Below are 25,752 nucleotides of genomic sequence, written 5' to 3' on the forward strand. Positions count from 1 at the left end.
TGCGATTGTTAAAAAGTAAACATTAAAAGTAATTAAAACAGTCAGGAGATGTCAAATACCCTGGCGTCTCCTAATTGATTTAACTATGATCAGTTGGAGTTGCAATGAAGATCGACATGTGCCTTTACTATCACATATATTATATTAGGTCCTATATGATTTTTAAACCCCTAAGAATCAGATTTAATTGAAGAAAAATGATGATCCAATTCTTGTAAGTTTAGAAATATTACAGAGCTGCATTTGGGTTAGAAACTACTGGGCTGTTATGCTCATATGTGCTTTGTGGTCCAGATCATAAAATAGTGATCAATGGTGGAATATCATTCCATATAGATTTAAAAAGACACAGTTTAATTTCCAGCTAATATAACACGAGCTGCAATTGTGACGCAATGTCAGTTGATTGTAAACGTGTGTGTGTGTTTTAAAACATGACTTGACACGGGTCTTGGTGACAACAGGTATCTTTTGATATTGATGTGTATGTGCATATAGATACTTGTTCATTTGTTGCAAACGCAGCTTTGGCAAATACATTTTTTCTACTATTTATAGGGGAGGGGGAGTTAAATAAAGTGTATCATATTCAACCAAACGTTATCCTTAGCTTTGAAAGGGCAAGCCAAGAAAGATTGTACAAATAAAAAAGTGAATACAATTATTCTAATAACCCCTTTATAACACAAATTAAGAGGGGTTAAGTATTTAGACTAATCCATTACAGCTAATGAAGCTTTGTTTAGCCCAAACAAACATATTTGTCAAGCCCCCAGCCCGCACCACACCGCTGTCTCTCACTTGTTCTATTTCATTTTGTACATTTATTGAGCAAATGGCCCTCAGCTGGGGGGTCTGCGTCTGAAAGCAGCATGCGTCTGCATGGGGGGCGGGTCTTGGTTCTTTGTGTAGGCAATGCACCCAGGTCAAAGGGCAGCCTGTCGGAGAAGATGCAGTCAAGGGCATGGAAAGGAGGAAGCATCGTGACGCATGGCACAGTCATTGTATCCAGACAGCCTCCAGCGTCTGTGCACATGACCGCACAGATAACACTGTCACTGTACATTTATTACGAGATGTCATTATATAATACTTGTGCCTTTGTTTATACAAAAGTCATTATAAAGACAGACACCTCGCTTTCGTTTCAACACCATTCATCTGAAAATGGGGACAATAATGCATAAAGTATACAGAGAAAACATATAATGTGACTACAGGATCAAAACAGTTGCGCCCTCACACCACCTAATTTAGTACTGGGGAAAGTGCTATAAATGCTACCGAATAGTGACACATAGTGGCTGATATTGTAGCGGTACTGTACTCACTAGCTTTTTCTGCACTTTTACAGTGGGACGGACAATCTAATACAACAGCGACTTAGAGCTACGACAGTGGGGGATTCTGGGATAGAGGCACACGGACTATTGCGATGTTGTGCATGTGATTTAATTTTGTAGTGCTATTATTAAACTGAGGTCACGTCGAATTAAAACACAAGAACTTTACTACAACAAAAAGTGCAGAACACGTTTACCCCAAAACTGCCGGTCTTCCTTTACGTTCAAATCAAACTCATGCGCGTGCACTGGACTCAAGACCATTTTTCTAGAAAATTATTTTTGACCTTGTCTTTTGTACCGGAAGTAGGAAGGCGTCATCATCTGATGTAATATTGTGGAAATTGCCGGCAGGGTGCTGTAATAGACCAGAGGAGGTCAGTGAGAATTATTAAATATTACCTGCAGTAAAGTAGCGTACTGTGGGGGTTTTAACAGTTACTTGTAAATTTGTCTTTTAACTGAGAAAAAAAGAAGATGCCGAGAGGAAGCAGAAGCAGGACATCGAGAATGCCCGCTCCGGCCAGGTAAGGAATCTCTCAGAGTTCAAGATTTGTGTTTTCGTACTCATGCGAGGCCTAAGTGAACAGAATTGATCACTGACTGACTGAGTAGTGTAGTGAGTGTACCTTACAATTAGTGACATTCCGCACATTGTTAAACGATACTAGTACTGTAGCACGGGAAGATTATAAAATCTGTTTCCTTGTTGTTAGATAACACGGTTGCGGTTTAGTGATGTTTTCTAATGCGTGTAAGCCTTGTGTAACTCTTGTTTAATTCTCATTATTCCAAATCAGTCTGACCTCTGATTTTTGCATTTGCATGTTTATTTGATAAGCGACGAGTGCATCTTTGCAGATTAGTTGTTTAATATTTTGTTCTTGTGTAAATGCGTGCCATGTAATGTTTTGGCCACGTGATGCTAAACGGGGTAAGGCTAAACCTCTCTGCAGTTGTGCCAACATGACGTCAGCAAAGACAGCTTATCTTCAGTTATGTGTTTTAAGAAAAAAATAAAGGAATTTCACTCTTGTGTCCTACCAAAAAAAAGCATCTCTTATTTTATATCTGGCTGACATTAACTGGGGCAGCAGTGTGGAGTAGTGGTTAGGGCTCTGGACTCTTGACCGGAGTTTCATAATGGCTCAACAGTTAGAACCTCGTCTGTGAAAGGGAGAGTACACGCTCACATGTTACACATGCTGCAGCCCCATACAGTTAGTCGTTGATTAGTACCTTGAACTTGAAATGTTTATTCACTGAATCCTCCTCTTGACAGTCGGGCACCATCCCGGCCTATGGCACGGGCCGCCCCACCCCCAGCAGCCTCTTCAGTACCTGCTCACCCTCCTCCGTCAGCGATGGCCGCTCCCTCAGCAGCCCCCAGACAGCCTGGTATGTTTGCCCAGATGGCGACGACAGCAGCTGGAGTAGCCGTGGGCTCAGCCGTTGGACATACAATAGGCCATGCCATGACCGGGGGCTTTGGCGGTGGAGGAAGAGCTGAGCCAGCAAGTCCTGATGTCACTTACCAGGTAAGCGTGGGGCCGTCGGGTGTCGCTTTTGTTTTTGGGGGGGGGGGGGGGGTAATTAGTTCAGTTAAAACAAGGTTGGAACAAAGACCAGGAGTGAAAGGGTGAACTTTTGCCAACCCTGGCATAGTAGCTCACATTGCCAATATCTCTGCTGTAACTACGGCTTGAATGATGTAATTTCAGAAATTCAGAAGAGTAACCCAGGGTGTGTGTTGTGTCCCCTAGGAGCCCCTTCCTCCTGCCCAGCCCATGTACCAGCAGCAGCAGCAGCAGAGCCAGCGCAGCCCCTGTGAGTACGAGCTGAGGCAGTTCATCGAGTGCGCACAGAACCAGAGCGACTTCAAGCTGTGCGAGGGCTTCAGCGAGGTGCTGAAACAGTGCAAGTTCTCTCATGGTAAGTGCTTGGAATTCATTCAAAGCAATATCCCCCCTCAGAAGCAGAATGAATTTGAAAAACTGTAACACTGTCATCCCCTATCAGACACACTCTTCACTGCCTGAGACACAGTGACAAATGAAATGTGCACACCAACATTTGTATTGTAAAGCGAACATGAAAACGTGGATATTTACCATATATTTGAGGTTCTTTGTATCTATAGCCAGCAATAATGATCATGGATTAACAGGGAAACTGTTTCAGGCTGGTCATTTAGGTTTGAATATACATTAATGACATCAGTACTTGCATGCTTTTTAATACTGATCTGGAGATTGAAGGAATGCTCCAGAATTAAAAGGAATCCTACTGAAAACGAATTAATATACTCCTAGACGCTGCTTCAATGTGAATCAGTTTTACATGATTCTTTTTCTTTTCCTTTTCTTCCTACAGGAATTTAATGTCCAGTGAAAGTGGAAGACATGAGGATCAGTTGGTTATCGATCATGAAACGGATTGTACACCATGAAACCTTGAGATTTTAATATAGATGCAATGACTGTCCTAGTAAAATAAATGTTTGAATTTGTCAGCATTTAAATTATTTTGAAGTTGATTCAAACCTGACTGCTTTAATTAAGTTTAAATCTCTGAAAGCAATATATATTCACTGTTATTTGCTTAATCAGTATACACTGTATTGATTCAAGTATGGGGTAATCTTTTGAGAATGCATATCTGAAGGACCAAGGATGTCAACTGTTTAGTTTGCTACATGAAGAGACAACCAGTGCTGTGTTTTTGAGGAGTAGGATTGTAAGCTGTTTTAATTTGCCATAAATTAAGGCTTTACATACTTACACGGTACATCCGTAGTCATTTATCAGCCAACAACAAACAAATAAAATCCTTTACCAATGATCCATGTTCAAAATACCAAAGGTGAAACATAAATACAGCGAGAAACCTGCTAATGGGATCCTGAGTTTGTAGGCAGTTGAACCTATAAAACAGCAGGTATTGTATTGGGTAATAGTGACGGGGATACATTACAATCGCTGCTTGATTCTTTAAACAGTTCCATGTACAATTCATGTTAGCTTTTATTTGTTTTGTGACTGAAAGGGAATTAAAGAGTACAGTCATTTTCAGTTGCAGTTTTAAACAGATGGGTAGCATAGGAACACAGAATTCTGTCACTTGGTGTGTTGGGTTAGTTATACTGTTCTGTCAGGTTTTAACACTTTAATAAAGTATAGTTTGAATGCAAAAGACCAACTTTTACTGTCTAATAATAATAATAATAATGTAATGTGAAAGGTTGCAAAACCTAAACAATATGCCATGTATGGTATTTGGACTTCCACACTACAACAACATGTGTCAAGTATCAAGTAGTATAACTGAATCCAGTTCAATACATTTATAAATCCAAACCAATAAACTCTTATTGCAAAATGTATTTACATTACACCATATTCATTAACATAATATCCATGGTGCATTTATGAGCTATAGGAACTTATTTTTTACGAGATTGTAAAGCTAACGGACCCACACATGCAATATATTTGCCATGTCTAATACGGAATGCCCCTGCGCGGTTTAATTAAGCGACAGCGGGTCATTCATAGGTTACACTGTACTGAATGCAGTCTATTAACTATCAACAGTCAATGAATATATGTGTCAGTAAGCTCGTGCTAAACGCTGCCTCTCCTTCCCGTTGCATAGCGATGTATTTTTGGCTCTGTCAACGTGATTTGACACATCGCTCAAGCTCACAGCTAATTCACTCTCAACTTCAGCCTTTTGATAGCCTGCTAAACGTAGCAGGTGGCGATTGTATGCGTTATGTATTACTTCAGTTATGATTTTAACATTTTTATTTTATAAAATATACGGAGCAGTTGTTTTAGAAGCTTCACTGGGCATGGTAAGTTACTGCGTGCGTGTGTGAAGTTAACGAAATCTTAGCCTGTAATAATAGATTGGAAAAGGTCAAGCAATTAAGTTTACAGTAACGGTGCTTTTAAAAGATGAACAAAAGGTGCCTGCATGATCTTATGCAGCTTAAAAAAAATAGCCTGTAAGCGTGGTTATCAAATTAATAAAAAAAAATACCTAATGTTTAATGTTGATAAGATATCCCTTTTATTTAATCTACATATTTAAGTTAGTGTTGAAAGTAAGATGTTGGATTATATTGGTCACTTTTTATGATAAAATGAGTTAAAAGTATTTTCATTTTCGTCTTGGTTTCATAATTCATTCTTAATGATCTTGAGTTTCACTGATTTTGTTTTACGTTTTATAACTAACAGAAAGATTAATTATATAATTTAAAAGTCGATTAAACTATAATAATACCGATATCATAATAATATAAATATTAGCATAATAATAATAATAATACATTTTTTTGTATATAAACAAACTTAATTTCTATGCTTATATCTAACATCTCATTTAATATCGATATTTTATGTCTTATTTTTAAACGTCTAAAACTGAAATAAATAAGTAAATAAAAGTGCCAGACTATAAGATGTTGTAATATAAATACCGTCTATATTATCCAGTTGCTTTTTAAATGAGAACAGCTTATCTCAAGTGGACCCCAATGACATTTAAACGGCGTTCCGTGAATTTGCTGTGTCATTAGCTTTCTTATACTCCCACTTAGTAATAGAGGAACCAATGTCATCCAATAAAGTGCCTTATTCTCTACATATATAAATAATGTTGGTCGTGCAAACAGACAGCCTGAAGGGTCTGTACACAGGATTTTCAGTAAATGGGCTGCCTGTCCTCCACAAGTCTGATGGATTAGTTATGCTTATTGCACCGTGCATGTATTCTGTAATACCAAAACGTTGAATCTGCCTGTTGCAAATCAGTACTTATTATTATATAGCCTAATTTTATAGCCGAAATGATATCATTATAAACTGTTTACAGTTGAGTATGTCACCTTGTATTTGCATAACTGACTCATGGTTTCCACCTCCGTTTTTATCCATTATTTCATTATTATTATTTTGTTTTTACTACTAGAAAAGTATACGATGTTATAGTATTTAAAGGCATGTGGTACCATTATAAGTAATACTCGGGTATTCTCATATTTACAGCTTGTAGAATTAAATTTCCTAACAAATAAGTCCATGCATAGTTTTAAAGATAATACAATGTGACGGTATTAAACAAAACGTTTGCCTCCTGTTGAGTGTTTCAAGTCATGATTGATACTATCATCAAAACAAGACAAGGATTTCCAAGGCATAGCCTTCGACAGTCAAACCTGGCAGGTGTTAGTACCGTGACTGGTATAACCTTGCAGTTCAAACGGTGTGACGTCATAAGTGTCATCACAATTGGATGAACCATTCTGTAGCTCAAAGACAAGTGACATCTCTACATGTCTAGATGTCTCCACACTATCCCTGTCGTTGGGGATAATCAGTACACAATGGCTTGAAAGAAACCTTTAAAAAAATGCTAAACAAAAAGAATTTCATTCTGGTTTTGTTTTATGTTTTTTTTTTTTTTTGCATTCCAGTTTGTTGATGCCAGGACAAAAAAGCTGAACTTGTAAAACGTGTAACCGAGAATGACTCGAGAGGAGGAGTTACAAGGCTGGGTGGGAGCTGATGAGTTCTATAACAAATATGAACCAAAGGAGATCCTCGGGAGGTAACCTGTTCTCTTCCAGTACTTCACTGTGTTGTAGCACTGGCAACATAGCACTAGGGATAGTGAGTAGCATGTGGACTCTCTCTGGCCAGTATAAAATGTAATCAAACAGTGTGATTGTTAGAGATTCTAACAAACGGTTAGGACGGAAATCGTTCTCTTATTATAATGAAGCAAAAATATAGCAAGGTTGTGTGTTGCAGTTCACTGTGGAATCTAGCTAAAGCCCGAATCAAATGAAAGCTCAGCCCAGATGGATTTCTGATGCTCTGTCGTCGAAAACACTTCCCAGTAAAGCAGGCGTGACCCGTCATTAAAGAGTCGTTGCAGAACCTTTTTGTTTTGTGATTTCGAAGGCTGGCTGTTACATAAGGTATGCGCTGATTACATGCGCTGTACAGGACAAACATGTTTGTGTCAGCGCGCTTTTCACCTAAGTGAAGTAACGAGTGATGTGAAAGAGGCTGTGGGTTTAGATATTAATGTATGGGCAGCAGTGTGGAGTAGTGGTTAGGGCTCTGGACTCTTGACCGGAGGGTTGTGGGTTCAATCCCCAGTGGGGGACACTGCTGTTGTACCCTTGAGCAAGATTGCTCCAGTAAAAAACCCAACTTTATAAATGGGTAATTGTATGTAAAAATAATGTATAATGTGATATCTTGTAACAATTGTAAGTCACCCTGGATAAGGGTGTCTGTTAAGAAATAAATAATAATAATATTAGGCAACATATTTGTGCTATAGTGATGTAATATCCTGAATCTTTGTGTCTGAAAATCAGATGGGACAGTTCAGGATACATGAAGCCTTGATTCCCCCAAAGGGTCTATTTAAAGATTTATTATTATTATAACACAGACACCTGACAAATAGTAAGAAACTTGTTTTTATTGAACACTTTTGGCATACAAAACTGTGAAACCTGAAATACGAAGTTGAGCGCACAAATTATGTAATTCCAGAGCAGTTTGAACTGAACTTTTCCTGGAAAATTTCCGCTCCTTGACCAATCAGTGTGGAGTCCTATTCCTATGGATTCTTTACCTACTGCTGTTTGACCAATCATATTGTGAGCTGCAATTCCTGTTGGCATGCGAGTTAGTAAACTATTAACAGATACCCCATGTGCTTTTGAACACTGTGTACTGTGTCAGAAAGTTACCTAACCAGGTGACAACAACAATGCAATAAACAGGCTGACAGGGGAGTATAAAGAGAGGCAGATCTTGTTGTTTGCAACTCCAAGATCCTGATCAGCAGAGCGGTGAGGTAAGAGTAAGCTGTTGCTTGCATTTGACACAAGATAACCAGTACACTACTAGATTAAGCTTTTTCTTGTTCTTTTGTTTTTTGTTAAATGGTGTATGAAAAAGTATTTTTGGGTCGGTGCTATTGCTGGGCTCTGCTGAGGTTTCTCGGAGTGTGGCATTTTAAACAGCCAGCTTCGTTTTCTATTTCAGAGGGGTGAGCAGTGTTGTGCGTCGCTGCATTAATAAGAAAACAAACCAGGACTACGCTGTGAAAATCATCGACGTTTCGTCAGAGAAGCTGACCTCCCAGGAGATAGAGGAGATCTGCGATTCCACTGCCAAGGAAATAGACATCCTGAAAAAAGTCTACGGACAGATGAACATTAGTAAGCTAACTTATTTATTTATTTTTTTAGATATGGAACGCAGGTAATCTAATTGTGTTGAATCTTGGGATAGACATTCGTTAACACAAGTTCTGGCTTGATTGGGCTAATCAAGACTGTAACTTCATTGTTGTAAGAAGTTATTCAACATGCTGTGCATGTAGGTGGTGGGGTTGGTATTTAGAGGTGTCTGTAACCTGGTACTCAAGTCCTTTTGTTCATGGTAGAGTTGCTGACTGGGACACCCAGACCTCCAGATCTCCGCTCAGCAGCATCCTGCAATCCATTTGTTTCTAATAGAGCCATACCGTCCCGTCAGTTGATGTCTTCATTTCTCACTACCTGAGTTAACTCATAGCCGTCTCAATCAGAGGCTACTGACAAACAGGGCCTTCATTAATCAAAAATGCTGCATGCAAACAAAACTTGTGCTTCAATGCTGTTTAAAGCAGGGTGTTTGTTTGATGCATTTCTTGTCTAAGTTTCATCCTGAATCTAAACAAATTGCTGAATCCTATAGATACAACAGGATATGCGTTGTATTATGAACTTAAAATTCATAATTTGTATAGTAATACTGTATTAGTATATCATAAGATGTATTATTTGTATATTGTGTGACTGCAGTAAACATGCTTTTTATTTACTAAATGATGTTTGACAGGTCGCTGACAACCAAGCAGAAGTCACTGTGCATGCTTGATGATCTCTGAACAATGCTTCATGTCAGGTTCTTATTTGTTCTTTGCTCTTTGTCTTTTCAGTTCAGCTGAACGATTGCTATGAGTCGAAAGTCTTCTTTTTCCTGGTGTTTGACTTGTGAGTACTTTCTAATAAATTATTTAGAATTATTTTTAGCTTTGAATCGCCAGCCTATTAGAAATCCAACAGCATTATAAGATCTGGTTGCGTGGGACCAGGATCAAAACGGGCACTCAAAGTGAGAACTTCGTTTTCTTGGCATCACTGTCCAGCGCAGTCTCACTGCAGCCCCTGTGCCCATAATCAGAGCATTATGAGCATATTGGCACAATATCTGCTCCGAGAAGCTGCCTGTCTGTGTTTGCATTGCCTGGGTACAGTGTTGTGTAAAGCACCGCTGAGCACTCCCTGTGTTGTGCAGGAAGAGCTCACAGCACTGGCTGGGGGGTTTTCCAAAAAGACTTTCAGCTTGGACAGATCAGGTTTCCTTGTTTCTTAGGAAAGCCTGCTTGGGTTGTGTGAATTCTATATTTACACAACACCCTCCCCCCCCCCCCCCTCTCTCTGAGTGACCCCATATGCATAATATCAGGTTTTACTGATTACTGGAACTTACCAAGGTTTCATAAATGTTATTTTGACCCTAAATGACCCATGAATAGTGCTATTAATATATCCCACAATGCATGTACGTTGTGCTGCCATCTTGCAGAGGTACTCATTTTAGGCACGAGAAAATATAATTCCTTGTTGTCTGTGGTTTCCATAACTTTGTATTAGGTGTACTTCATCCAGCCTTGTTGACAGCCCAGTTTGTTTACATTCCCCAGATTTAGTACAGTGTTAGGCGGTTGCAGCGCCATCTATATTCCACATGTTCAGTTCCTTTTAGTACATCGATATCATTTTCAATTTCTTGGCAGAATGAAGAGAGGAGAACTCTTTGACTACCTCACTGAAAAAGTAACCTTAAGCGAGAAGGAAACCAGGTTAGTAGACAATCCACGACTTTATTTCTAGTCAAAATGTCTCTTGTTACGGCGATAATGAACAAACATGTTTTGTAGCTACTGCTGCTCCATGTTAGCAGACTGCCAGGTCTTTAAACCTCATATAAAAACCACGAATAAAAAAAAAAAAAAACTCTTCTAGTCTTTATATGGGGACATATAGAAGATGCAAAATGCATGATGACCTCATCATATGAGAATGCCATTTTTTTCCCCCATATAAAGCAATGGAGTTTTTTTTTTTTAATTAAAAATCTATTTATTATATGTCCAAAACTACTCTTTAAAGCTATTTTTAATATGTCATGCATGAAATGGTTAAACAAACTATCGTCAGGAACCAGAAAGCCAATAAGAAACAAGATGCTTATTGGAACATTTTCTGAATCTTTCCTGACCACTAGAGCGCACTCTAGTGGTCAGGAAATAGAAGACATTATCTTAGCAATATTTTGTCATCTTAGAAAATAAAATATATACAATGCCAAATGTCTTCATGTAAATACAAGTGCTGTGCAATGTAATTAAAAAGCAGCGCTCCTTTTTTTTTTTTTTTCTTGGCACATCAGAAAGATAATGCGTGCCCTGCTAGAAGTGGTTCAATTCCTGCATTCCCAGGACATCGTTCACCGGGACCTGAAGCCAGAAAACATCCTACTGGACGACGACATGAACATCAAACTGACTGACTTCGGCTTCTCCTGCCAGCTGGAGCCAGGACAGAAGCTCAAAGGTGGGGCCATGACCTCGACCTGCAGTTTGAGGAAGAAGCTTCAAATGTCATTTCAGTGGTTGTTTTCAACCCCTTGCTATTTTAAAGAGTGCCATCATGCTGAGTTGTAACCATTTTTCTCTAAAACTGACCTTACCTGGTTTTGAGCTTGTCTGGAAAAGTGGCGGGACTAACAGCCTTCCTCATTTTATACAAATCATGTGCCAATATAACCTTTCAACTTAACTGTCTTCTTCATTCCATTCAAACCATGTGACAATGTGACCTTTCAGCTCTGCCAGCCACGCCTACTCTCTGTGTCTAGATATACAGTAGATGGGGCTGGCAGAGCTGAAAGGTCTCACTGTCACATGACTTCAATGGATCGGGGAAGACAGGTCAGTACCAGCCCTTACGATTCTCCAGACAAGCTTCTTTAGAGAAGAATGATCACTCAATAAGGAAACGACAGACCCCAGAACCACTTTGAATGATTTCAGACACAAAGGACATTTAAAGCTCCATTTAAGATAAATACATTTCTGTACTTCTTCCTGCATAGAAACAAATTAAAAAACCTCTCCAACTGCATCAAAGTCTGAGGCGCTGTGACTGGGATCAAATATCATTGGGAATGTCTCCTCCTTTAGGAGAGAACAGCTGATGCCAGTGTAGCCAAATACATGACCCGTCCCTAATGACTTCAATTAGGTTGAACCCAGTTATGCAGTTTCAGTGCATGCAAATCTTAATGCTTAGCAAGCTTTGGTTACCCAGCTGAACTGACAAAGGTCAAGGTGTAACAGGATACCTGGCAGACAGCAGGTCAGAGCGCGCCTCAACTAAATGAATCTCTGCTGTTAAATGCTGGATGCGAGCTCAACTAGAATCGCAGAGACTGTCCAAGTGCATTAATTACTCTGGAATTACCGTCTGTTGTTGTCTGGTTAATAGTGTAAGGTCATTTTAGTAAAGTCCCCCCACATTCCTGTTACCTGATCAGGAGCAAGCCCAGTCCTGGACAATCTTCTTTCTGCCAACCCCCACTGTAGACAGCAGGTGTCATTGTTAACCGTGCATTACAAGTTTTTTGGCCGCTTGATATTAAGTGTAATGTTTTGAACAGACGGTTTAGTAAAGGCTCATTTTAAATTCTGTGGGTTTTTTTGATTTTACAGAGATATGTGGAACCCCAGGGTACCTGGCACCGGAAATCATTCAGTGCTCCATGGATGAGAACCACCCAGGATATGGAAAGGAAGTAGATCTGTGAGTAGATGTTATATGAGACTGAATGGACTTAAAGTGCCATAGGTCTGCACCGTGATTACATCCATCATTCAAAAATGCATTCACTAACTGCAAAACAACAGTGCTCGATTTAGAAATACTAAAAGACATTGAAAAAAAAGACTTGTCATTTGGATTGCTTTATTTTTGTATTTCTAAGTTTAAGTAAAATGCATTGGCGATTTGAAAAACATTTTGGCATTTTGCCTAAGACGTCTACTCAGATCCAGTACTGGGAGAGATAGCACACAGAGAACATCTGCGTTTGTAAATGCATTATTGTCCCTCTGTGCAGCTGGAGTTCTGGGGTGATCATGTACACCCTGCTGGCTGGGTCCCCCCCGTTCTGGCACAGGAAACAGATGCTGATGCTGAGAATGATTCTGAGTGGCAGCTATGACTACAGCTCGCCAGAGTGGGATGACCGATCGGACACCGTCAAAGATCTGGTAAGTGACAGGGTAGGGCTGGCATTCCGCTCACCTTTACCTGTTCTGCAGGTGTTTAAATTTAACACCAATAAAACACCACATACTGGGTGTCATCAAAGCTGCTTTTGAAAAACATCTGCTCTGTTAGGCACAAAGGGTACCCTTGTATTCAAATGTTTGAAAAGCTTGGCTCAGGTTTTGGCCGGATGCCCGCTTTTAAGCTGTCCCAAAATAAAGGTTACTTTCCATTTTGGAACAGATCTCTCGGTTGCTGGAGGTGAACCCCGAGAAACGATTCACAGCGACCGAAGCCTTGGCCCATCCCTTTTTCCAGCAGTACATCGTACAGGAAGTGCGGCACTTCAGTCCCTACAGGAGGTTCAAGGTAATACAGTCTAACGTTGTTGCAGTTCAATTGGACAGGTTCACAGAGAACCTGACAGCACACTATAAACCATCAAACCTTCTTTTAACATTTTCGCACTTTCTTCCAGGTCATCTGCACCACTGTACTTGCTACGGTTCGTATTTACTCCTCCTATCGGCGTGTGAGGCCCGCCACCAAGGAGGTCATAATGAGAGACCCGTACGCGATCAAGCCCATACGCAAGATGATTGACGGCTGTGCCTTCAAGATTTACGGACACTGGGTCAAGAAAGGCCAGGCTCAGAACAGGGCTGCCTTATTCGAGAACACTGCCAAGGCAATACTGCTGTCTTTGGCAGCACAGCCAGACTATTTGTATTAGTAAATTAAAGCCAACTAATAAACCTTTTGTTAAATGGATGTACTTTTTAAAACTATGGGCTCAAGTCAAGAAAATATACAAATAAGTATGACTAAGTTTCTTTGGAAGACAATTTCTTAGTTCCAGATACATGGTTCAGAAAACAAAGACAAATTCATAAATAGAAAACTGAAACTTAGACATACACACTTATAGAATTTACTGAATACGACCCAATAAAAATAACAATTGCATCTGCCTTAATATCTGCATGTTCTAAGTACAAACAAGTGCATTGCATGTTTAAGTGTGCAAAGTTTCATATATAGATGTTAGAACAGACAGATCTTAAGGCAAAGCATGTGGTTGGATTAGGAATGTTAAATTAATGTATTTGTTGCACTGCCATGTACATTGGAAAGAAAAGCTGTATGTGAACAGCCTTGTCTTACTAGAGTGTCTGCATTATAGCTGGGTGTCAAGTCATGTAAGTTTGCCAGTGTCATCACTCAGCTAAAGGTAGGGCTTGACTCTCCCCATGTACAGATATGTATCATAGCATGTGTATTTCAAAGTACTGGCCTTGCTTGTATTTCTGTTAGAACCAGAATGTGTCATGAATCAGCTATGATTGCGCTGGGTCTATGGGATTTAGTTGAGCAATGGCACAGCTGAGCATTCAGCTAGTTCATGTTTTTGGTGTCTCAATGTAAGTTATTATATTGTAATTGTATTATATTGTCTTATTTATTCATTTATATCCTGAATGCACATAGTTTGCTTTTTTGAATGGTGCTTGTGTTTGGAGATGCCTACTACTACAGGAGGCTGTGTGGTCCCGTGGTTAAAGAAACAGGCTTGTAACCAGGAGGTCCCCGGTTCAAATCCCACCTCAACCACTGACTCATTGTGTGACCCTGAGCAAGTCACTTAACCTCCTTGTGCTCAGTCTTTCGGGTGAGACGTAGTTGAAAGTGACTCTGCAGCTGATGCATAGTTCACACACCCTAGTCTCTGTAAGTCGCCTTGGATAAAGGCGTCTGCTAAATTAACTAATAATAATAGTAACTGTATGTATAGTTAAATTCAAATTCCTAACTTGGCCAATACATTATTAGCATTAATGACACCGTTGTGTGTTCCGATTACTGATACAAATCCTAGAGTGACAAATCCTAAATGCCCTCAGCAGTTATACCTTCTTGGTAAGCAATTACATGTCATTATTATCGGTTCTGTAGCTCTGTTCAGTATATGACATTGTGACTTTTAATGTTGAATCCAACTCAGTCTGTCTCATATATGAAATAAAAAAAAAAAGTTTACAAACCTCTGTACATTGTATTTGAATGTAAATAAACAGCAACTTAATTATGCAAGTCTCAAACAAACCCAGCATCTAACCAAGTACTGCTACTAAAATACAACAAAATCTATTTCATTCGTCTTACTTCTTGTACTAGGAAAAAGTGTTCAAAGTTAAGAAACAATCTCTGTCTCCAATCTCCGTAGGAGAAATGTAACAATAACCCTACAGTTAGCTTCTCAAAGTCCACTTCTTCTCAAACTGCCAGAGGCTTCTTACAGCTCGGCTTTACGTTGAGTCTTCTGATCTTTGGGTTCAACGCTGGCCACGCAGCGAAAGCCCAGGTTATCAGAAGCAGAGTCTGGAGTGTTTCCCATTCTACAAAAAAACACAAGAGAAAAAACAATTCAGTTAGCTTAAAAAAAAAAAAAAAAAAAAAAAAAAAACAGCTCTCTATATATTTTACAAAATAGAAAGCTGAAAATGTATAATTGAATCAGCTGGATGACATTTGCTAGTCATTTTAAATTCAAAGTAAATCATTTTAACTTCAAAATAATTCAATACATTTAAATGAAAAAAAATCTAATCACGTTCTGTATGTTGTGCAAAGATTTTTCAAAGTAAAAAAAAAAAAAAAAAAAACATTAAACATTCTGACCTGGTAGTGACTCGAGCCCTGTGATTGGCTGATCCATCAACACTGTCAATCCAGGACACCCCTCGAAGGACAAACATCTTGTGAGGGGTGTGGCGGCCGGGGGGCGGAGCCTCAGACAGGTACTCGGAGTCTGTCCACTCCCACGTGTTCCCTAGCATGTCACACAGCCCTGGAGGTGAGAGAGAGAGAGAGCACCATGGAGTATCCCTAGCCCTCACAAACCCGGCACAACTGCATACTGCGTAAAAGGCATTGATAACAGCCTTGCATACCAGGTCACACTCTGCACAAAACAAACGGCTTTGACACACTTGTATAACCCTGGAGAACCCAGCAAAATCCCACCTACCATAGTTATTCTGAGGAGGGAACGCCTTGACAGGAGAAACGCCGTGATACCCATCTTCTGCAGAGTCCTCGTCTGGGAATTTACCCTGCCGGACAGCAAAAATTGAATGCAAAATGTGACAAATAACATTTCAAGTGTACAGCATGCATGTTAAACATTCTAATAAAAATCAAATACGGTATCAACTTCAAGCAATGCAGACCTGCCACAGGTTGCTCCGGTTTGTTTGAAACTTGTTCCCCCATGGGAATGTCCTGCCTGGCAAAGAGAACACAGATACTACTTACTCACACACAAGGACATTTATAAAAAATAAAAAACGCTATTCAACAAAAAACTATAAACTCAACTTAGAGTGGCCTACGTTTTTGACAATAGTGACTTAATGACTGAATGCTGTATCTTGGAGACCACCTGATTTTGATGAAACTATGCATGGGCGCTGGTTATGAGATGCTGTGGGTGTAGGTTTAATGGTAACCTACGTTTCCATGGTACCGACACGTCTAGGGTGTTATTTACAGTCTTGAGAGGTACAGATATTTTGTATGTAGCTGAACAAAGATCAACTGTACCTTCCAGCCCACCTCTGGCAGCAAATTCCCACTCTTCCTCGCTAGGAAGCCTCTTCCCTTTCCACTTACAGAAGGCCTAGGCATCGCTCCAGCTCACCTGCACCACTGGGTAATCCAGCCTGTCCTTTATACCTGAACTGGGACCTGTAGGCTGCAAATTGTGAAGGACATCAACCTGTTATATTGATATAAGTACACTACATTTTGTGTGCAATAGTCTATTTAAAGTTTAGCAACTACAGTGAAGGCCTACATAGTACACGCATTGTGAAATACTGAAAGCATGGTAAAGCACAGAGAACAGGATTAACATGGGGGAAATTACAGCGGTAAACCTGTCTAAAGATTTGCAAATGCGCCAGCAGTTTATTTACATGTATCTGATTTACATTTTAAAGAAAAAACATACCTGTCTCCAAAACACCTTTTCAATAGGCAGCCACCAGGGAGCTGACTAAAACATATGAAAAAAAAAAATCATTGATGTATATAAACAGCACAACTTTGAAGAAGGATAAATATTAAACTGTAAATTAAAACAACCTCGTACAAAGCTAGGACTGCATTTTAAACACGAACCCGTAACATACGAACCTCAATGCGCTGGGTCACTTTGCTTTTCAATTCGTCGGAAACAAAATCCTGGAAAACAAAACTCCATCCGAATGCTTCTGCTTCAGTCTTGTACTTCTGTGCCATAACAAACTCCCTGGAAAGTGAAATCGTGGATCAGTTTACTACGAATGTGAAATATTCCTGTTAACCCTGCATGAGCATGGAATTACAAACAGGATACCGATTTAATCGTAATGTCCCAATTTCTGCGTCAATATCACGTTGTGAATGGAATGGTCGTGCCTCATGTTCTAAAATAATGTTTTGTTTTTGTGTTTAAAATCTGGTTGGGGGGGGGGGGGGTGGATAAGTTTGATGTTCATGAACCTTTTATAGACTGCTGTTAAAAACAAAAACATTCTTGGAAGATGAATTATGAATATAGCTCATTTTGTTTCAAACTAAATGTGGTAGTTAATACTTGGCTTATAATGCTTGTGAACAAAATTAAAAAGGCAGTTATAAGATACTACTATGAATTACTACTGTTGCCATGGCTGCATCACTAAAGCATAGACAACATCTATTCAATGCTACAATGTAACAACTTCCATTGTATATGTAACACTTTAAATATGAAATGGTTTGTGTTTCAGCGAAAGGAAAGTACAAATTAACATGAGAAGCATGGGAATCGTGCAGGCGCAGTCCCGTGTGCACGGGCAGTGTACCGACCTGAAATCTGAATTAGTAACTGGATACTTGTCAATAGAAAACGATCTGACTGTAACCATCCTGACAGGAGATTCTCCGTCCCTCGAATCGGCTGCATTAGTGCCCATTTGAAACTCTCCTCCAGGTACATGCACCATCGTGCCACCATCTGTATAAACATAGTTATTTACAAGACAAAACATCGATTCGGGCTAGAAATTGTTTTCATACAACGTGCAACTTAAAATACAGCGCTCTCATATAATAAAACTGCTATTCCTTAACATTAAATAACTGATTAAAAACGCGAATATTTAACTTTGCAAATAGACATGTTACAAACCGTACCAGAACTACGCTATATATACATGTGTGTGTGTGTGTGTGTGTGTGTGTGTTTCGGTATGCTTAACATTGTCAGGGGAAAGTGTGTTTGAAAACTATAGGCTTGATGCTATGGTAACTACACTACATTTCTATTTAAATATATCACTGTGTTTGTATATATTGCACGCATTAAAAAAGGAATATGGCATAAAACATTTAATTAAATATAAAACGACAAACCTGTGGAACCTGAAGTCCTGCAGACTTGCATGACAATGAATGACAATAGTACGATCGCTCGTTGTAGTAAAAACGAAGAGTGGGGTTTCATTGTGGAAGAAAAGCATACACGTTTCTGAAAGTTTATTTTTGTATCTTCTATCTCACGCAAAACAACACTTTCTTCAAAATGATCATGCTAAACTGAAAACTGGATAACGTGTCAATTTTTTTAAATTCTGTTTCAAAGGAAGCTGTATTTTGTTCATGAAAACAAGTTCCGGGTGCACAGCAGTGTTAGCGTCATGACTTGTATCACGTGATGGGGTTTGCAGCGCTGGACAAAAAACTCGTATATATATATATATATATATATATATATATATATATATATATAATCTGATATATTGTTATTGATTCTTAGTTACTGTATGAGTTTATCTGGTATAAGATCAATAAAATAATGTAATTTCTTAATATAAACAATTTATTTTAAACTATGCGTACACTTCACTATTCAACTTCTTTATGACCGCTGCCAATTTCAACTAATAATTCCATTTAATTGGTAAGACTTAAAATTAAATAAAGAAAAACTGTAATACCTCTACAATTACTGGTAATGTTAGAGACCCAATTACCGAGATGCTGATAAGTGAACCCTTTTATTTATTTTTTATATTTATATATATTTAAATACATGAACTTGACCAGGGTTGTTTTTAAATAGAATTGCATTTAAAGTTATCATTTGATCACACCAAGATTTACTTCATAAAGTGACAAAATAAGTTTGTTTTTTCACAGAGGAACAAAGGATCTTAAATCTCAATTTGAAAGTAATCGTGCGAGTATGCTGCAAAGTGATGTGGCAGATCATATATAATAAACACCAATTCACACTTCAGTGGAGCTCTGCGTATTTCAATTGATCAATAATTGATTACATTTTAATTAAATCCCTTAGCCCATTTTGGTTACTGGCATCAATATCCCCACTGCACTGTCTACCTTATTGAAAAGGTAACATCTACTCCAGTAAACCTATCATTGATAAACTTTTGCAGAATACTACAAATCTGGAAACTATTGCCATTCTATGTAGCTTTGTCCCCATTATTCACCTTTGATATTTACATCCATGAACTGTTCACTGTATCAAGAAAGCAGTTTTTATGAGGTCATGACAAATAGAACGTTCATGTGCAGAATCTTTACAGCCAGTTCACCGAGTGGCACACAGTATGTTCCACTAAAACAGCACGTCAAGTATCATAGGCACAGATTATAAAAGTGTAGTTTGGCTTTCTAGAGCAGGAATAACACACATACTTGCATTTATAATCTAACATTAATGTATAATAAACATGTTTACACTCATGTAAACTTAGAATAAAAGGATATCATTCTTTGTCAAATAGAAAAATACAAACACAACAAAATATTCTAGAAATCAATTTTCAGAGCCGAACAAAAACTTTATTGGGCACAGTTAGTGGGACGCTGCCCTGTACAGTTCAGTGCCATTAACAAATTCAAATAAATAACTTGTTTAATTCTGGAGCAAAGAATCAATGTATTAAAACAGGGACAAATGGCTTCTTAAACATTTAATGATGTATGCCTTGCATGTCACTACAGCATTGTAAATCTCTGCGAACATTAGCTTTGTGTTGAAGATGTCAAAGTGCTTGCTGGAAGTGGCATTTTTGACCACCAATGACTGTCCTTCGCTTTTCTTCGATTTTAGCCTTTAAGGGAAGACATTCCAGCTCTCATGATCTCATCCACCAGAAGAATGTTGCTAGCAATAACCGTGCTGCAGAAAGAACATTAAAACAGAATTAGCTGTGAGATTTTTAAAAGTTACAAACATGACATTCTACTGTGCAGATAGGGACTTGTATTTCAATATGTCAGCATTCAAATTATCAATACAATGACCAAGTAAGGATAAAATGCACTACAGCCTGCTACAAAACATATCTTGCATGTCAAGTTTGCCAAAACAAAGCGTTAAATCAAGTATCATAAATTGCACTGCACAGAGAAGAAGTCACTTACCATGAATGTAGAAGCTGCTTCTTAACACCGTAGTTGTCCCAAACACCGACTTCTGCTGCAACCATTGGCTCACCTATGAAAATAGTCAAAGTGCATGTCACAAATACAAAACAAATGAGACAATTAAAATATACATATAAGCTAGAAGTCTTAACACATGCCTTTCTAATGAGTTCCAAAATGTAGGAATATGTAAACATTGTTACAGAAATTGATTTGTTCAGATTTAAAAATGGCCAAGTATTTACAATAGGTAAAAAAAAATAAAAAATGGATTCAACAATACAAAGTACCGCAACTCACCAGTGCTCAAGTTCACACCAACAAGTTGTCCAGACTCTTTATATTCTGTCTGAAGTTTCACCAAGGTTTCTTGAGGATCATAACCAGAGTTCTGGGCAAGGACCTGGGATGGGAGGAGAATTAAAAGGCAGTAAACCCTATAATATCACAAAGACAGTATAACCATTTAAAAATATTACACAGCAAGAACCAGACACCTACCTTTGGAATAATAAGCAGAGCATCTGCAAATGCCTGTACTCCAAGTTGGGCCCTTCCTTTGACATTAGGTTTGTGCTTAATTAATGCATCAGCTACTGCAACTTCAAAAGCACCTCCTCCAGACACTACACTGCCTAAAAGAAAAGAACAAATTGTTAAGCGTCACACCTGAACTAGCCCAATATAAACTCATTCATGCAAACATAACACTGTACACACCATCTTCAATTGCATTTTTCACTGCCCGAAGACCATCTCTCACAGCATCTTTGATCTGTGTCAAAGTGTGCTTGTTTGGACCCTTAACCAAAAGTGTCACAGAGCGTGGGTTGCTGCATTGTTCAATGAACGTAAACTTCTCCTCCCCCTGTGGAAAGCAAACAGATCTAAAAATTAACGGTTTACATGTAACTAGCATTACAGCTATACAGTTAATTTGTAGCAGTTAGTACTGTATTCACTCTATGTATGCAGATATCAAGAATATTATGACACTACATGTTCAGAAGCAAGAGTGAAGCTCACTGTCGCATGGTGTCTGACTGCTTTGGCTACGTCAAAAGCCAATGCAGAATTCTTCCATGCACATTTATTTAAAATGATGTTTATGTACAGCAAAATACAAGATCTACAGTTTCTAAACCTATGTTAAAACACACAAATAAAATTACTCACAAGTGTGTGTTCAAACACAAGACCAGCATGTCCCAAGCATTCTGGTGTGAGGTCATCCACAGAATTCATAGCAATACCCCCACAAGCAAGTGAAAGTCTGAAAGGAGGAGAGAAAAAAAGATTAAAGGCTAAAATGAAGCAGACTGTTTTAATTAAGTCGTCGCCAGGGTTTAGAATTATTAATAAAGCACAATTTTCATAAGGAAATATCTAGTGATGTACCTTTCCATATTTCTTCTCTTTGCTCTGCGAAGTGCCACAATTCCTTCTTTTGCAAGTGAATCCAGTGAAAAGGGATCAATGCCCTGCAAAATTAAATGAGAAAAAAAATAAGTTCAAGCCACATGCTAGAAGAATCTGTTCTCAAAACAAAATCTATGCAAAATGGGCAGTGTTCTCTGCATCTTTAAACATACAAACCCTAACTCAGGTATGTGGAATGCTTGGATTCTATAAAAAATTTCACAAAAACAAAATGTCACCTTCTGATTAATCACAACAAATCCTTTTGAGTCTCCACAGACCGCCTTCTTCAATTCAATAATTTTTTTGACTCGCTCTTCAATGAACTTTCTTTCTGCTTTAACCAACTTCTCCCTCTCATCAGCACTCTTGTAGAAAAAACCTGAGGTTACTTCCCTGGAGAAAATAAATAAAACACACACACACAATAAGACACAAATAGGTAATCTTTAATTGATAGATCAAGATATGCAATAACACTTGTAGTGTATGGCACCGCATACTGCATTATTCTACAGCACCAATAGCCCATATATATATGCACATATTTCATATTTACAAATTGTTTGTCAGAAAGTCATATTGCAACTGACCTATTAATTTTTTTTTATCTGTTGCAAGAAGTTAACCATTGGAGCAGTTTTAGTAATACGATCAGGATCAAGATGCCTGCGACTGTTAACATTGCAACAAACTGTTGCAGTTATACACCAATATATATATGGCCATAAGTGGACGCAGAAACAGAAGGGTTTAACTACTCTGTGAATCAATACATTGTTAAAAAAAAAAAAAAAAAAAAAAAAAAAAAAGAGGAGTTGTGTATTGCAGGATATGAACAAAAGCATTAGCACTACATGTACTGGGCCGTTGAATACATTTAGAAGAAAAGAAAGTTCTTTCAATGCAGAGGTACAGACCAGATTTTACTTTGGCACAGATTAAGATGACCAGGAGTGCTACATGGCACGCTGGGGTGTTCACTGTGCAAATAAATCAAATGCATACAAACAAACGCAAGGTTTTAAAATAAACGTAATTCCACATTAGACACCACTTTTTAGAAATATCTGTGGTGTTTAACTGAACATAACCAGAAGCACAAATATTCCATGCTGGAAATAAGAAAAGTTGAAAATTCAGATCCACTTACGTCTTTTCGTATTCCAAGGAAACATTGCAGGTAAGAATATAAGCATCCTCAACTCTCTTTTTCATGTCAGGATGTCGAGCACCATGGTCCAAAACCAACCCTCTGATCAGACTACAAAAATTAAAACCAGTCAGGAGTCAGTAAATTCTTTCACTCAATGCAGGAACATATCAATTGAAAATCATAATCAAACTGTGAAGGTGGTGATCTAAGATCTTGTATTCAGTCTTTCTTTGTAGACAGCAAACGAACTGCTGATCACACTGTTTAAGAGTGAAATATACTGTAGCATGGTGTCTGACTGCATATACTACTGATAAAGGTAATACAGAATTCTTCCATGCATAAAACTTGGTCTTTGATACAAATGATACTTGGAATAGCTTTCCAGGAACACTTACACTGTGTCACTATCTGTTTTGTGTTTCATCTCCATAATCTCAACCATAAAGAGATCAATGGGCTCATTTGGTTGTCGGATAGAAAGAACAGCATCTACGACAGCCTGCAAAAAAAAAAAAAAAGTTGACACGTGGACAAAACACTGAAGATTTATTTTTGTACTTTTACATGGAACTCATTTCAAATTACCAGCTGAAAAGGTTACAATACACACAGCTTTTATAAAATGACCCAATTTAAATTCCTCACTATTCAACTGTACTGGGTCACAATACATGAAGGAAAAAAACTAAACTGTTCTGCCATTGCAGTGGTACAGCCCACGTTTTTACTGTAGAACTGTTTAATGATCAAGAGAACTGCAAATCTCACACACACAAATTTAAAATGAGAAAAATCAAGAGGCTCACCTCTGTCAAGAGATCTGCAAGCTCAACATGAACTTTGGTGCGAAGAGAAGTCCTGGCAACATTGATCAGGGTCTCTCTGTCCATCTCTTTAGTCACCTTCACTTGTTCCAGAACCTGAAGTGCTTTCTCTTTTGCAGCTTCAAACCCCTCAGCAATTATTCGTGGATGAAGTCCCTGAAGAAACAGAACACATTAGTATACTAATCTATGCAGCTCAAAATTACATTTGAAAAAAATCTTACTGTAAAAACAACAGTGTCTCTGCTGCTTACCTCAGATACATAGAGATCGGCTTGCTTCAGCAACTCTCCAATAATGAGAACATTGGAAGTGGTGCCATCTCCTGTGATGTCATCCTGTGCTGTAGCAACCTTGGCTATCAATGAGGCTGTAGGGTGTTGAATTTGCTGTGTAAAAACATAAGATGCATTACATCATAAGGAAATTAGGATGCATTTATAGTTTCATAAAAGAATCCAGCGTCAAAGGATCATAAAACGATGGGACTACCAGAATATCTACTCAAATTACACTATTCATGCTTCTACAGAATAGGTAGAAAACAGACACACAGTTGATCCAAATTGTTAGTATTTGTTGCATTTAACAATGAAACTAGATTGCATGCATAACTAATTTGTATTGCCATATACTGAACTGTACAGGGCCGCTGAATACATGTACAAGTAATAAAAGTTCTTCCAATGCAGAGGTACAGCCCAGATTTCACTTTGGCACAGTTTAATGACCAAGAGTGCTACACAGCACGTTGGGGTGTTTACTGTGCATTTGTCAATAATTATATATATATATATTATATATATATATATATATATATATATATATAGATAGTTTGTTTTCTTATCTAGATACATTTATTAACCACTTAGTTCATAAAACCACAACTAAACCCTGATCAGTTTTTTTAACCAGTTTAACGAATCTGTTTCCCTGTGTAATATAAGCATGACACAAAGATATCTTTCAAATCCTTAACTCCGTATAGCATCATAACAGACAGAATAAGCGACGCAACGGTATGTCCTAATCATGATCACAGCGTTTTAGAACGAGAAAGCAACAACAAAAAAGCATTTGGCAATCGTGTAGATTATTACTTACCATTTCGTGCAGCAGCACATTACCATCTTTGGTGAGCTTTATGTCTCCCGCACCAGAAACAAGCCTGTTGACACATCATACAAACATCTATTAAACGTTAAGCAGCAGACTACCGTCTGCTTTAGTACCCAGCTATCAAATGATCAACGAATACCACCGCAATCATATTAGTATTTATTGCATATCTAAATATTTGAGTTCAAAACGGTAAATGGTGAAATCTGTTAAACCCCACGTGTTCTGCTATTTCCCCACCCCCACTCGGCCGCGCCTCGACTCCCGCTACACATCCTGCATTCTCTTCACACTTACGCTGTTTTCGCAACACAGCTCCAACGAAAAAGCACAAAACAGTTCACTGGCTAGTATACACGAGTCTTGTGTTCATTTATAACAAAGTTCACATGAAGAAGTTTGCATTTTGGGATTTTAAATCGTCGCAAAAAAAAAAAAAAAAACTGTCGTTACCTTCTCCCTTACGCCAAATTCGTAAACAACACAACAGTTACGTTTTCTGCTTGGTGTAGGCCTCTAAGCTACCGTTTGTGCTTTTTATTTACAAACATGCACACAGAACACAAAGATGTGAGAAAAAAAATAATGATTAATCAGCAGTTACACCATTGACATGTCGTGCTTTTAAAAAAAAGTGCTTTCATTCACATCTTAGTGTTCAAGAAATCCGTTATTTTAACAAAGCACTTCTTACAAAGAACACACGCCACTCACATTTTCATGGTTCCTTTGGGTCCGAGGTTGCTTTTTAGCACGTCCTGGAGCCCCCGGGCTGCGCTGATATTAACAGCGAGGGCTGCCTGGGCCCGGGCCACCTCTGCTTTCGGGTTGAGGGCTTTTATAGCGGACATGTCGACAGGAGTTCAGCCGGCCGAGAAAACAAATCGGAGCAAAGAAGGCGGAATGAATCAGCGGCCCGCGGAATATCGCTCGCGTTGCCGGCTTCTAGAACACTCTGACGTGCTTACCCACCAGCCCCTCCTCACTCTG

The 25,752-nt window shown here is 38.6% G+C and overlaps 3 protein-coding genes, 3 non-coding genes and 1 pseudogene across 6 annotated transcripts; 2 read left to right on the forward strand and 5 right to left on the reverse strand.

Moving 5' to 3' along the window:
- Positions 1–1,429: 1,429 nt before the first annotated feature.
- LOC131700505 (coiled-coil-helix-coiled-coil-helix domain-containing protein 2-like) lies at positions 1,430–4,535 on the forward strand. The gene is made up of 4 exons (XM_058998102.1): positions 1,430–1,870; positions 2,626–2,881; positions 3,107–3,275; positions 3,717–4,535. Exons 1-4 carry the CDS (start codon positions 1,821–1,823, stop codon positions 3,722–3,724), a joined length of 483 nt encoding a protein of 160 aa, XP_058854085.1. The 5' UTR covers positions 1,430–1,820; the 3' UTR covers positions 3,725–4,535.
- A 119-nt stretch (positions 4,536–4,654) lies between these two features.
- LOC131700501 (phosphorylase b kinase gamma catalytic chain, skeletal muscle/heart isoform-like) lies at positions 4,655–13,527 on the forward strand. The gene is made up of 10 exons (XM_058998090.1): positions 4,655–5,199; positions 6,826–6,959; positions 8,420–8,595; positions 9,360–9,414; positions 10,221–10,286; positions 10,877–11,040; positions 12,198–12,288; positions 12,605–12,758; positions 13,000–13,125; positions 13,235–13,527. The coding sequence occupies exons 2-10, from the start codon at positions 6,877–6,879 to the stop codon at positions 13,487–13,489; spliced, it is 1,170 nt and encodes a 389-aa protein (XP_058854073.1). The 5' UTR covers positions 4,655–5,199; positions 6,826–6,876; the 3' UTR covers positions 13,490–13,527.
- A 1,425-nt stretch (positions 13,528–14,952) lies between these two features.
- LOC131700502 (inactive C-alpha-formylglycine-generating enzyme 2-like) lies at positions 14,953–18,429 on the reverse strand (annotated as a pseudogene).
- A 1,202-nt stretch (positions 18,430–19,631) lies between these two features.
- LOC131700500 (T-complex protein 1 subunit zeta) lies at positions 19,632–25,735 on the reverse strand. Its single transcript, XM_058998088.1, has 14 exons — positions 25,477–25,735; positions 24,748–24,811; positions 23,898–24,032; positions 23,626–23,799; positions 23,215–23,318; positions 22,814–22,924; positions 21,900–22,056; positions 21,640–21,722; positions 21,418–21,514; positions 20,962–21,109; positions 20,743–20,876; positions 20,542–20,644; positions 20,239–20,311; positions 19,632–19,993 (listed from the first exon to the last, which is right to left on the reverse strand). Exons 1-14 carry the CDS (start codon positions 25,611–25,613, stop codon positions 19,921–19,923), a joined length of 1,593 nt encoding a protein of 530 aa, XP_058854071.1. The 5' UTR covers positions 25,614–25,735; the 3' UTR covers positions 19,632–19,920.
- Positions 21,192–21,327, reverse strand: LOC117429988 (small nucleolar RNA SNORA15). Its single transcript, XR_004548479.3, has one exon. It is a non-coding gene; the product is annotated as a small nucleolar RNA SNORA15 (small nucleolar RNA).
- Positions 22,516–22,651, reverse strand: LOC117429990 (small nucleolar RNA SNORA22). Its single transcript, XR_004548481.3, has one exon. It is a non-coding gene; the product is annotated as a small nucleolar RNA SNORA22 (small nucleolar RNA).
- Positions 23,028–23,157, reverse strand: LOC117429987 (small nucleolar RNA SNORA15). The gene has a single exon (XR_004548478.1). It is a non-coding gene; the product is annotated as a small nucleolar RNA SNORA15 (small nucleolar RNA).
- Positions 25,736–25,752: the final 17 nt, after the last annotated feature.

Source organism: Acipenser ruthenus, chromosome 24 (genome assembly GCF_902713425.1).
Source record: "Acipenser ruthenus chromosome 24, fAciRut3.2 maternal haplotype, whole genome shotgun sequence".
Taxonomy (NCBI): domain Eukaryota; kingdom Metazoa; phylum Chordata; class Actinopteri; order Acipenseriformes; family Acipenseridae; genus Acipenser; species Acipenser ruthenus.